At 44.9% G+C, this 12,422-nt stretch overlaps 1 protein-coding gene across 4 annotated transcripts in view; it reads right to left on the bottom strand.

Annotated features, from left to right (window-relative positions):
* Positions 1-1,241: 1,241 nt before the first annotated feature.
* LOC138962931 (organic cation transporter protein-like) overlaps positions 1,242-12,422 on the bottom strand; it is a 56,364-nt gene continuing 45,183 nt past the window's right edge. For 3 of the 4 annotated variants that reach the window (XM_070334897.1, XM_070334896.1, XM_070334898.1), the window contains 8 exons: positions 9,526-9,629; positions 7,281-7,435; positions 6,225-6,393; positions 5,359-5,574; positions 4,827-5,053; positions 3,690-3,865; positions 2,618-2,769; positions 1,242-1,594 (listed from right to left, as the gene is read on the bottom strand). In XM_070334897.1, the coding sequence (XP_070190998.1) occupies positions 1,501-1,594; positions 2,618-2,769; positions 3,690-3,865; positions 4,827-5,053; positions 5,359-5,574; positions 6,225-6,393; positions 7,281-7,435; positions 9,526-9,629 (1,293 nt within the window). In that variant the 3' untranslated portion in view covers positions 1,242-1,500. The remainder of the gene's footprint in view (positions 1,595-2,617; positions 2,770-3,689; positions 3,866-4,826; positions 5,054-5,358; positions 5,575-6,224; positions 6,394-7,280; positions 7,436-9,525; positions 9,630-12,422) is intronic. The other variant, XM_070334899.1, reaches the window with a different exon arrangement.

A 12,422-nucleotide genomic window follows, 5' to 3' on the forward strand; every position in this document is an offset into this window, starting at 1 on the left:
CTACTACGACATACTACTAGTAGTATATAGTACTAGTAGTATGTCGTAGTAGTGGACTGTAAATAATGATCGACCGGCGATTTGATACAAGCTCCTGTGGTTGCACCCGTATTTTTCTGTCCGAAGGGAGACACGCGACGTAAGTTTCTGCACAAATGACATATCATCACAAAATTACCATTTGTACTTTGGCCTAAGGTGTCATAGCATCATATCATCGATTTGTTTCATTGCTTCAATGTGTTTGTGAACGTTGGCCTTCAAGTATATTTACACATTTCAAGCGCATTATGTGCAAATTTTGACTTTCCGCAGTTACTAGAGAAATTCAAGCACATGAGAAAGGCTACACGCGATTGTAATGTGATCTATGGTCATTTCTTGATATCTGGGTCAGATGGTATGATTTAAAGTGAAGACGTTGCTGCTGCGGTTGTTTCTTTCAATCATGGTGACGATCGCTGAGAAGGGAGTTAAACCAGATACACCAGTTGTAGGAATATTAGCAGCAGTTGTCTCCCTTCAACACAATAATTATTATGGAACATGATAACTAGTTTCTGAATGCTCGTGACATGTATGTGCGTGTGTCCGTGTGTACATGTGTGTGTTCGTGTGTGTATGTACGTATGTGTGCGTGTGTGTGTTTGTGTGTATTTGTGTGTGCGAGCGCGCGTGTGTGTGTGTGTGTGTGTGTTAAGTTAAGTTAAGTTTTTTTGTCCACGGACAGATGGCCGGCCGTTCATACCACCGGACACACATGAAGCCTAATACTTACCAATTACTCAGGTGAGTCAAAAACATGAAGGTTCATTTCAAGAAGGGGTTGGTTGGATACAGCTTTGCGAGACATTTAAAACAATGTACAATATTCATCGTTTCCGTCGCAGCATGAAACTACACAGCGTTGAGTGTCTGTGTCGTTTAGGTTTAGCACAGTCGTTCGGATCCTGAAATGAGATCCTTTATCCGCCAGATGGATAAAGAGAGTGAGAGAGAAAGAAACAGGAAAGAGCAAGAGATTGACTGACAGACAGACAGACGAGTGTTATAGTCTCTCTGTCGATCGTCCATAACACACACACACACACACACACATTCACACACACACACACACGCACGCACGCACACACAAACACACATACGCACGCACGCTCGCACGTACGCACACACACACACACACACACACACACACACACACACACACACATTCTATATTGCTCTCTCTGCATAAGGCTTTCTGTACTTTCATTTGTGTATTTATGAACCCATTCTTCTCATTACATGAAAAACAAAAACAAAATAATGGTATAAAACACAAACATAGTTTCATATTCACGTTTCTTAATATTACAATACATTTACATTATTTTATATTCTCTGGATTCTTCCATGTAGCAGTCGAGTGATCAAGTATCTTTTGTTGCTCTTCTTTTTGTTTTTATACACGGTGGGGTAAAGATATGCTTACTTATTATTTATTGCTAAGCTATATGTCCTTTAAACTGCATCAGTGTTTATGCTGATTTTGTCCTTTTCGTGAACTGAACGTTCATTGTGAACCTGTGTCGACCAGCAACTCCATCTCCGCTTCCTAAAGAAAACAAAAACATTAGAATATCAGAATTTCTATTTGAACAAAAAGAGCAAATGCTACGATCGACTCACCTTTGTCATCGATAATAAGCATTGACTTTCTTGCAAGGATCTAGGATTCAAAAACTTATTTCAGATTTAAAATGTATGTTAATTTCATAACTATACGTAAACAATATCAGAATATTATTTAACCAAAACTGCAATTTTGTGACTTTTTGTTCATGGTCTAGTTAGGTAAGCGTTATACGAACAAAAAAAGTAGTAGAGTCGGTCAGGTCCCGCACAGGAAGTAATGAACGCTTCTGGGGTGATAACGCGAGACAACTCATGTGATCTTGCCGCGAGGTGGCGCCAGTTACCAGCCGAAAGAAAGAAGGGGCATAACCTAACCAGAACCGACCATTGTCTGTTTACCGTATAGCATGCACGACTTACACACGAACTGTTACCGAACCGATATGCTATTTGGGACCAATGCAAATTTTGTTTCCTTTCTCGTGTGATCTTGCCGCGAGGTGGCGCCAGTTACCAGCCGAAAGAAAGGCCCATTACACCAAAGCCAACATGGAGCGCAAATGCGATCAACGAGAGCGAGAAAAAGTTATTTCGATCTTTGGTAGTTTACTTCAAGGCAATCATTGTCTTCGATTATGTAAAATCTCATTTTAAAATGTAGTATTTGCTTCCTTTTCGACAAGTACGTATCACAAAGTCTTTCGCACCCATGTTGTCATTTACAAAACTAACTCGTCAAAAAGTAACCACTCTGCATGTAGAAACTAGGCAGGGTGCTGATTTGTGGGTATGTTTCTCCGTGGAAGGATATGTTCTCATCACATGTAAACGACTGGGTGATCTGTCGTGGTGCAAAAGATCGCTTTGCGAGAGAGGCAATGATACCTTTAATGCAAGAGATTGCACGAAAAAGCTTGCCAAAGAAACAATTCTTATGCCCCGTGCCATCTCTGCCCTTAAAACTAACAGTTTTACGACAAACAAGCCAGTAAAGCGTGTCTACCTGGGCGTGTTATTCACATCTTCCATGGTTTCTGGAAGCTCTCTTCCCAGCGTCTCGGGTAACCAGAGCGACAGAATTCCGACGAGCACAGCGGGAGTACCCATTACGAGCAAGGGGAGAGCATCTTTAAACTTGCCTCCCACTAGAATTCCCTGAACAAAAAGACAGGAAGCGATGCTCAGAGCATCCATTGACAAAACAAGTTCAAAACGACAAAACATGACATATGTATATGTTTTTGAAATCAAGAGAAATTGCAGAATACGATGCAATTATTTTTGAATCTGTTAGTGAAAATTCGATTTTAATGACAACTTTAATGAGCAAACTAATTAACTAATTTTTACGCTGCGGAGATGAAATTCAATCCCAAAGCCCGGACTTTTTGGAAGATTGCTTGACCAAAATGTCAATCAATTTGATTGAAAAATGAGGGCGTGACAGTGCGGCCTCAACTTTCACACAAAAAACGGATATGACGTCATCAAAGACATTTATCGGAAAAATTAAAACATCTTCCAGGGATATTACACCCAGGAACTCTCATGTGAAAATGCATGAAGATCGGTCAAGTAGTTTTCTCTGAATCGCTCTACACACACACACACGCACGTACCCACACACACACACACACACACACACACACACACACACACACACACACACACACACACACACACACACACACACACACACACATACACCACGACCCTCGTCTCGATTCCCCGTGTATGTTAACACTTTCTACCCCACCTATGATGACCAAGTTTTTTTTTAGCCGAGACCAGCTGTGCTGCACCAGGTCACTCAGAATTGTAGTAACTGTGTAGTAACTGTGTATCAACACGCTGGAATGCAGGGGTTAGATCGACGTTACAGGAAGCGAATGAAGCTAACAGTCTGAGCTGATATATCCGTACCTGGTCAGATAGAGCCATATGAGTAGGTACGGATATATCCGTACCTGGGAGACAATGATTTAAAGCATTTAGTCAAAACTTGACTAAATGTAAAAATGAGGTAAAAAAAACAAAACAACAAAAACAAAACAAAGCACAAAACAAGAACTCACCACATCAGCAAGGTAAGGGGACACGATGTTGCCGACCCTGGCAAAGGTGATGCCCACCCCCATGGTGGAGGTCCTGATCATGGTGGGAAAGAGCTCAGTGCCGTACAGGTAGATCACGGCGAAGGCGATGCTGACGAAGAACCTGCCCATCGTGGATAGTAGGGACACCACCCAGCCTGAAAGAGACCAAAGTGATGATGATGAATGAGAGACTAACTGATTGTTTGCTTGATTGATTGATGGTAGATCACGGCGAATGCGATGCTGACGAAGAACCTATACCCGTCGTTGACAGCAGGGACACCACCCAGTCTGAAAGAGTATAAAGTGATGACGATAATGAGAGTTTGACTAACAGATTGATTGATTGATTGATTGATTGATTGATTGATTGATTGATTGATTGATTGATTGATTACAGGTAGATCACGGCGAAGGCGATGCAGACGAAGAACCTACCCGTCGTGGATAGTAGGGACATCACCCAGCCTGAAAGAGACCAAAATGATGACGATGAGGGTTCGACTAACTGACTGCACGAATGCCAAATTAAATGACTACAAGATTGACTAATTGACTGCATGACTACCAAATTAAATGATTACCAGATTGACTAACGTATAAATTGATCAAAGGCAAAAGCGATACTGGCGAAGAACCTGCCTGTCGTTGATAGTAGAGTGACCACCCAGCCTGAAAGAGATCAAGGCGATGAAATTTGCTCTGTGTGTGTGTGTGTGTGTGTGTGTGTGTGTGTGTGTGTGTGTGTGTGTTTGTGTGTGTGTGTGTGTGTGTGTGTGTGTACGTGTGTGTGTGTGTGTACGTGTGTACGTGTGTGTGTGTGTGTGTGTGTGTGTGTGTGTGTGTGTGTGTGTGTGTGTGTGTGTGTGTGTGTGTGTGTGTGTGTGTGTGTGTGTGTGTGTGAAAGTGTGTTGATTGACTGACTCACGATTGACCAACTACCGTATTGACTAATTGGCTGACTGACTGACTACAGGGAGACGATGATGCTGACGAAGAACCTGACATAACCTCTGTAAATAAATTATAAGTACATTGTTAGACTGCCTCTTTTTTCTACGACTTTCAAAGTCTAAAAAGAGGGGTTCCACTGTATACTAACACAGTACAACCTACCCGGCGAGCCGGCGAGAACAGGCACAATGCAGAACACACAGGAAGTCCCCGCCAGCAGCATACTGCCGCAGTACACAGGCTTGCGCCCCACCCGGTCCAGCAGCAAGAAGGGTGAAACGTAGGCCACCAGCTCCAGCACAACGTTGAGGGCAAAGTTCTGGTAGATGTCCCCGCTCAGGTTGGTGATGTTCAGGGTCAGCCCGTAATACACCATCACCGTCACAAACCTGCACAACAATATCAAAGCAAAAGCGTTGATATTTTTCTGGAATGTTTTCAATACATGGATGGCCAAATCGTCCGCCCGATCGCCAGGGGCGAGTAAAAGATCCGCCGGGCTAGTAGAAACTTTCCTGAAGTTACTCGCTCGGTTGGCGAGTTAACATTTTTAGATTTGGCTATCCCTGCAATATATCACAGCCCTTATCGACCGCTACTGTGACTAACTTGCGTTATGTTCAAAGGGGAAATTATCATTATTTGTCTTGAATGTGTTCAATACTTTACGGGCGTAATAGAACAATCAGCTCACATGTTGCTGAAAACGATGATGGTGCGCACGACGAGCTCACGTGACCGGAGCACGTGACGAAAACCCAGACCCTGATCATCAGCCTCCAACAGACGTTTAGTGTCGCCTACAGCGGGCAGTTTGGTCTGGTTGGAATCGGCGATTCTCTGCAGAATCTTCAAGGCCTCCTCTTCTCTGCCCCGTGACGCCAGCCATCGCGGGGACTCAGGAATTAACCTGGGGGACAACGATAAAGTTTAAAGCCCCAGTCTGTCTCAAATGGTTAACAGAACGATTTAAATCTTCTCACGAAAAAAGCAGTTCTAACCTTATGGAACACACTTGCTATAGCATTTAATAGCATGTAATGATACAGTTCGTACCTAGGATGTTCTCAAGCTGTGTTTTTAAACGAAAGGGTGTTTGTACAGTGTCTGAGTCGGTTTACGTGAAGCTGAGTGTGCCTATAAACACTTGCCAAAACAAGTATTCCATATCTTTTCAATAACAGGATATTATACGTACAGGTTTCACACCTCCGAGTCCTGGTAGCTGGCATATTTTCCCTATATGTTTTCAAAACTGGTAAAAGAAAGGGTCTTCTTCTTCTTCTTCTTCTTCTTCTTCTTCTTCTTCTTCTTCTTCTTCTTCTTCTGCGTTCCCAGCCATGCTAAATTTTCAATTCGGACTGTAGGGCGAAGTCCGCAGTCCGCCGCAGCGACGTTGCCGACCCCCATAGCTTCTCGTTGGCTTCCCCTGGGCTGGGCCACGTCTGATTTCTCAGGGCGTCAAAGGGTATTTAAAAGGGGAATATTTCAATTAAATAAGAGTGAATAGAACGAGCCCCAAGTGAAAACAAACACACAGTTTTTGGTAATAATACCAACCACCAGTAAAAGAGAAGCCCGACGCTGGGCACAGAGACAGCGATCTCGAGGTAGCGCCAGTTGCGGATAAAGTATGCACAGAGCAGCAGGAGCAGCTCCCCAGCCACCCAGATGTACTCGATGGCCATGCCCGCAAACGTCCTCTTGCTTGGACCCACGATCTCCATGCCTGCACACAGCGTAGGGATAAGTTGCGTATACTTGTATACAGTCAGTCCCTGTGGAGAGACATGATTAAAGGTCCCAACCGAAGGAAGGAAAACAACGCCTTCAATAAAGGTATTTTCTGACTTCGTGAAGTACGGTTACCTTTAAATTTATTTTTCATTGTCGTTACTTCATCGTCCCATCACTGGAAAATTCAGGTCACTTCCTCCCAGTGAAAACTAGCGGCAAGAGAGTCGCTCTACCCAGGTGTGTGCGCGTTTAGGTGTAATCAGCCACCTGCACTTATGGCAGAATGCCCAAGGTCTTTTACGTGGCCCAGGGATGAGGGCGTGACATGGATACCGAGGTATTTTACGTGCCATAGTGGTGACACGGGAGTTGAACATGGATACCGTCTCTGAGTCAGGACATAAAGTTGATCCGTGTCCGTCCCGGCCGCCCCGGATTATTCGCCTTCTTTGTTCATGGGCTGAAACTCCCACGACCTTTTACGTGTGTGACCGTTTTCACCCCGCCATCTAGGCAGCCATACGCCGCTTTCGGGGAAAGCATGCTGGGTATTTTCATGTTTCTATAACCCACCGAAAACTTACATGGATTACAGGATCTTTTCCGTGCGCACTTGATCTTGTGCTTGTGTGCACACACGAAGGGGGGTAAGGCACGAGCAGGTCTGCACATAATTTTACCTTCGAGATAGGAACAATTCTCCACCCTTAACCCACCAGGCGCGACCGGGTATCGAAGCCAAGACCTTCCGCAAGGGAGACCGGCTTCTTATCCACTTGGCCACTGCGTCCGGATTCGAAACCGTGACCTGCTTTGCCGACTTGGCTACCGGGCCCACATACCCCATCCCCTCAACAGATAGTCTCGTAGCTGACCTACCGATGACGAAACTGTTGATCCAGGTAGCCATACGCGCGATGCCCAGGAAGAAGCGACAGATGTTAAGGTTGATGAAGTTGGTGGTGAAGGCGATGCCAAAACCTCCTCCCATCAGAGCCAGCCCTGACACGTAGAATGTCACCTTGCGCCCGTACCTGAAACATTGGATTGTTTGTTCCTTTATTTCCTGTCCCTTCTTCTTCTTCTTCTTTTTCTTCTTCTTCTTCTTCTTCATTCATGGGCTTAGACTCCCACGTTCACTCATATTTTTAGCACGAGTGGATTTTTACGTGTATGACCGTTTTTACCCCGCCATTCATGCAGCATACGCCGATTTCGGGGGAGGCATTCTGGGTATTTTCGTGTTTCTATAACCCACCGAACTCTGACATGGATTACAGGATATTTTCCGTTCGCACTTGGTCTTGTGCTTGCGAGTACACACGAAGGGGGTTAAGTCACTAGCAGGTCTGCACATAAGTTGACCTGGGAGATCGGAAAAATCTCCACTCTTAACCCACCAGGCGGCAGCGACCGGGATTCGAACTCACGACCTCACGATTAGGAGGCCGACGTCTTACCACCACGCCGCTGCGCCCGTCACGGGACCGATTTAATGGTGTTTCCTTTCTCATTGAAAATGTGAACGAAAGATTCAACAAAAACGTTCACATCATTACAGCAGAACCTACCATTACGACCCTTCTCAATAACGACACCTCCCGTTTTCTGACCGAACAATTATGCTCGCAATATCAATGTGTCCATACTGTATATGAGATAAGAACACATACCATTCACATGAACACAAAGTGAGAATCTGCGGGAACACACACCAAACAGTAACAGCCTGGTTGCTACATTTCTGTTCAGAGTGGATATTTGTTGTATTAATTAATGTGTGTAACTAACACCTGTTTCAATCTGTGGATGTGATGAATTACAAATGAACCACACTGCACATGATCAATCAATCAATCAATAGGAAGCTTATATAGCGCGTATTCCGTGGGTACAGTTCTAAGCGCTTGAAGCACATGAAGCAGCCAAGGTGTTGATGCTTGGTACGTGTCCAAGCTGAATGGTGCCTTTATCCCATGTAAAAGCCTGCAGAGATCTGCCGAAGTTTACAAGGGGGTTCAGACAAGAAGAAAGGTGCAGTTTCAAAAACGCTTAAGAAATCGATTATTTTACAATGTATGGCCCGAACTCTACCTCACTGTGACCTTAAACTTTGACAAGGGTCAACTAGACTTTGAATCTACCTCGAGGTCATAAAACCCGATAACTGTGTAACGTTCTCGAACTCTGTATAGCTTCACAAACATCTGAGAAACTCTCAACGTTAAGGTAGTTGCTCAAAGAATGACGGGCGAACACTGCTCATTACAAAGTATCACTCAGGGGAGAAAAAAAATCAAAAGTCCCTGAGAAACAAACACTTCGAATGACCGAAAAGTTTAGTTCACAAATAATGAACAATTGTTTCAGGCATTTAAGGTCCAGCTAGAAGCGATAGTTGACGAAAGCTACAAAAACGAGCATAACACGCCAGGGGTGGATTCAGGGGGGGGGGGGGGGAGGGGGGAGGTTCCGGGGTTTCCGGAAACATTCCCCCCCCCCCAAGCCTAAATTTAAAAAAAATAGAAAATAAAATTGAAAACAAAGAAAAACTGATGGCTCAGATTGCTCCATTTTCATTGATTTTTATCAATAAATTTCCGGTGGGGGCATGCCCCCGGACCCCCCTAGGAGCCGGCCTTTGACTTCTAAGTGACGGTTTTGAAAAGTAGTTGGGTAATTTGCTTGCTCAGGTTGCACCAGATTGGTCAATTGTCCTAAGCTTATTTTGATCCAAATTTGTCTTCTTAAATTTACTTATAGGAAGGTGTATTAGGGGAAGTTTCGTGGCTCAGATTGCACCAGATTGCTCCATATTCCTTGTTTTTATCAACATTTTCCGGAAAGGGGGGGGGGGGGGAGGGTATTCCACCTGACGCCCCTTGGAGGTTCGAGCGCTTCGCGCCCTCAACTAAACGCTTTGCGTCGTCGAATTGTCCCTAAAAGGAAATTAGAAATCCGCCCCTGCACGCCTATGAAGCACTTTCTGACACCAGATGATACCACATGAAAGAGACCTGGGTTGGCGCTAGAGGTGGGGGTTTTGCCGCAAGCACACCCCTACCCTTACCCTCACGCCACACACCAAACTGGTGTACTAGTGTCAAGTGCCTGTTGTCCCTACCTGTCTGCCAGAAAGCCGCAGAGGAAAGTGCCGACGATGGTGCCAGACTCCGATATCATGTTGGATCCAGCGCGGTACACGCTACGCTCACACACCACGTCAAACTGAACATGGAACAAATAACATGTTGGATCCAGCACGGTACACACTACGCTCACACACCACGTCAAACTGAACATGGAACAAATAACATGTTGAATCCAGCACGGTACACGCTACGCTCACACACCACGTCAAACTGAACATGGAACAAATAACATGTTGGATCCAGCACGGTACACACTACGCTCACACACCACGTCAAACTGAACAAGGAACAAATGACATGTTGAATCCAGCACGGTACACACTACGCTCACACACCACGTCAAACTGAACATGGAACAATTAACATGTTGAATCCAGCACGGTACACGCTACGCTCACACACCACGTCAAACTGAACATGGAACAAATAACATGTTAGATCCAGCACGGTACACGTTACGCTCACACACCACGTCAAACTGAACATGGAACAAATAACATGTTGAATCCAGCACGGTACACACTACGCTCACACACCACGTCAAACTGAACATGGAACAAATAACATGTTGAATCCAGCACGGTACACACTACGCTCTCACACCACGTCAAACTGAACATGGAACAAATAACATGTTGGATCCAGCAGGGTACACACTACGCTCACACACCACGTCAAACTGAACATGGAACAAATAACATGTTGGATCCAGCAGGGTACACACTACGCTCACACACCACGTCAAACTGAACATGGAACAATTAACATGTTGAATCCAGCACGGTACACACTACGCTCACACACCACATCAAACTGAACATGGAACAAATGACATGTTGGATCCAGCACGGTACACACTACGCTCACACACCACGTCAAACTGAACATGGAACAAATGACATGTTGAATCCAGCACGGTACACACTACGCTCACACACCACGTCAAACTGAACATGGAACAAATAACATGTTGAATCCAGCACGGTGTACACTACGCTCACACACCACGTCAAACTGAACATGGAACAAATAACAAGTTGGATCCAGCACGGTACACACTACGCTCACACACCACGTCAAACTGAACATGGAACAAATAACATGTTGGATCCAGCACGGTACACGTTACGCTCACACACCACGTCAAACTGAACATGGAACAAATAACATGTTAGATCCAGCACGGTACACACTACGCTCACACACCACGTCAAACTGAACATGGAACAATTAACATGTTAGATCCAGCACGGTACACACTACGCTCACACACCACGTCAAACTGAACATGGAACAAATAACATGTTAGATCCAGCACGGTACACGTTACGCTCACACACCACGTCAAACTGAACATGGAACAAATAACATGTTAGATCCAGCACGGTACACACTACGCTCACACACCACGTCAAACTGAACATGGAACAATTAACATGTTAGATCCAGCAGGGTACACACTACGCTCACACACCACGTCAAACTGAACATGGAACAATTAACATGTTGAATCCAGCACGGTACACACTACGCTCACACACCACATCAAACTGAACATGGAACAAATGACATGTTGGATCCAGCACGGTACACACTACGCTCACACACCACGTCAAACTGAACATGGAACAAATAACATGTTGGATCCAGCAGGGTACACACTACGCTCACACACCACGTCAAACTGAACATGGAACAAATAACATGTTGGATCCAGCAGGGTACACACTACGCTCACACACCACGTCAAACTGAACATGGAACAATTAACATGTTGAATCCAGCACGGTACACACTACGCTCACACACCACATCAAACTGAACATGGAACAAATGACATGTTGGATCCAGCACGGTACACACTACGCTCACACACCACGTCAAACTGAACATGGAACAAATGACATGTTGAATCCAGCACGGTACACACTACGCTCACACACCACGTCAAACTGAACATGGAACAAATAACATGTTGAATCCAGCACGGTGTACACTACGCTCACACACCACGTCAAACTGAACATGGAACAAATAACAAGTTGGATCCAGCACGGTACACACTACGCTCACACACCACGTCAAACTGAACATGGAACAAATAACATGTTGGATCCAGCACGGTACACGTTACGCTCACACACCACGTCAAACTGAACATGGAACAAATAACATGTTAGATCCAGCACGGTACACACTACGCTCACACACCACGTCAAACTGAACATGGAACAAATAACATGTTAGATCCAGCACGGTACACACTACGCTCACACACCACGTCAAACTGAACATGGAACAAATAACATGTTAGATCCAGCACGGTACACGTTACGCTCACACACCACGTCAAACTGAACATGGAACAAATAACATGTTAGATCCAGCACGGTACACACTACGCTCACACACCACGTCAAACTGAACATGGAACAATTAACATGTTAGATCCAGCAGGGTACACACTACGCTCACACACCACGTCAAACTGAACATGGAACAATTAACATGTTAGATCCAGCACGGTACACACTACGCTCACACACCACGTCAAACTGAACATGGAACAAATAACATGTTGAATCCAGCACGGTACACGCTACGCTCACACACCACGTCAAACTGAACATGGAAAAAATAACATGTTGGATCCAGCACGGTACACACTACGCTCACACACCACGTCAAACTGAACATGGAACAAATAACATGTTGGATCCAGCACGGTACACGTTACGCTCACACACCACGTCAAACTGAACATGGAACAAATAACATGTTGAATCCAGCACGGTACACGCTACGCTCACACACCACGTCAAACTGAACATGGAACAAATAACATGTTGGATCCAGCACGGTACACACT

This window comes from Littorina saxatilis, linkage group LG3 (genome assembly GCF_037325665.1).
Source record: "Littorina saxatilis isolate snail1 linkage group LG3, US_GU_Lsax_2.0, whole genome shotgun sequence".
Classification (NCBI taxonomy): domain Eukaryota; kingdom Metazoa; phylum Mollusca; class Gastropoda; order Littorinimorpha; family Littorinidae; genus Littorina; species Littorina saxatilis.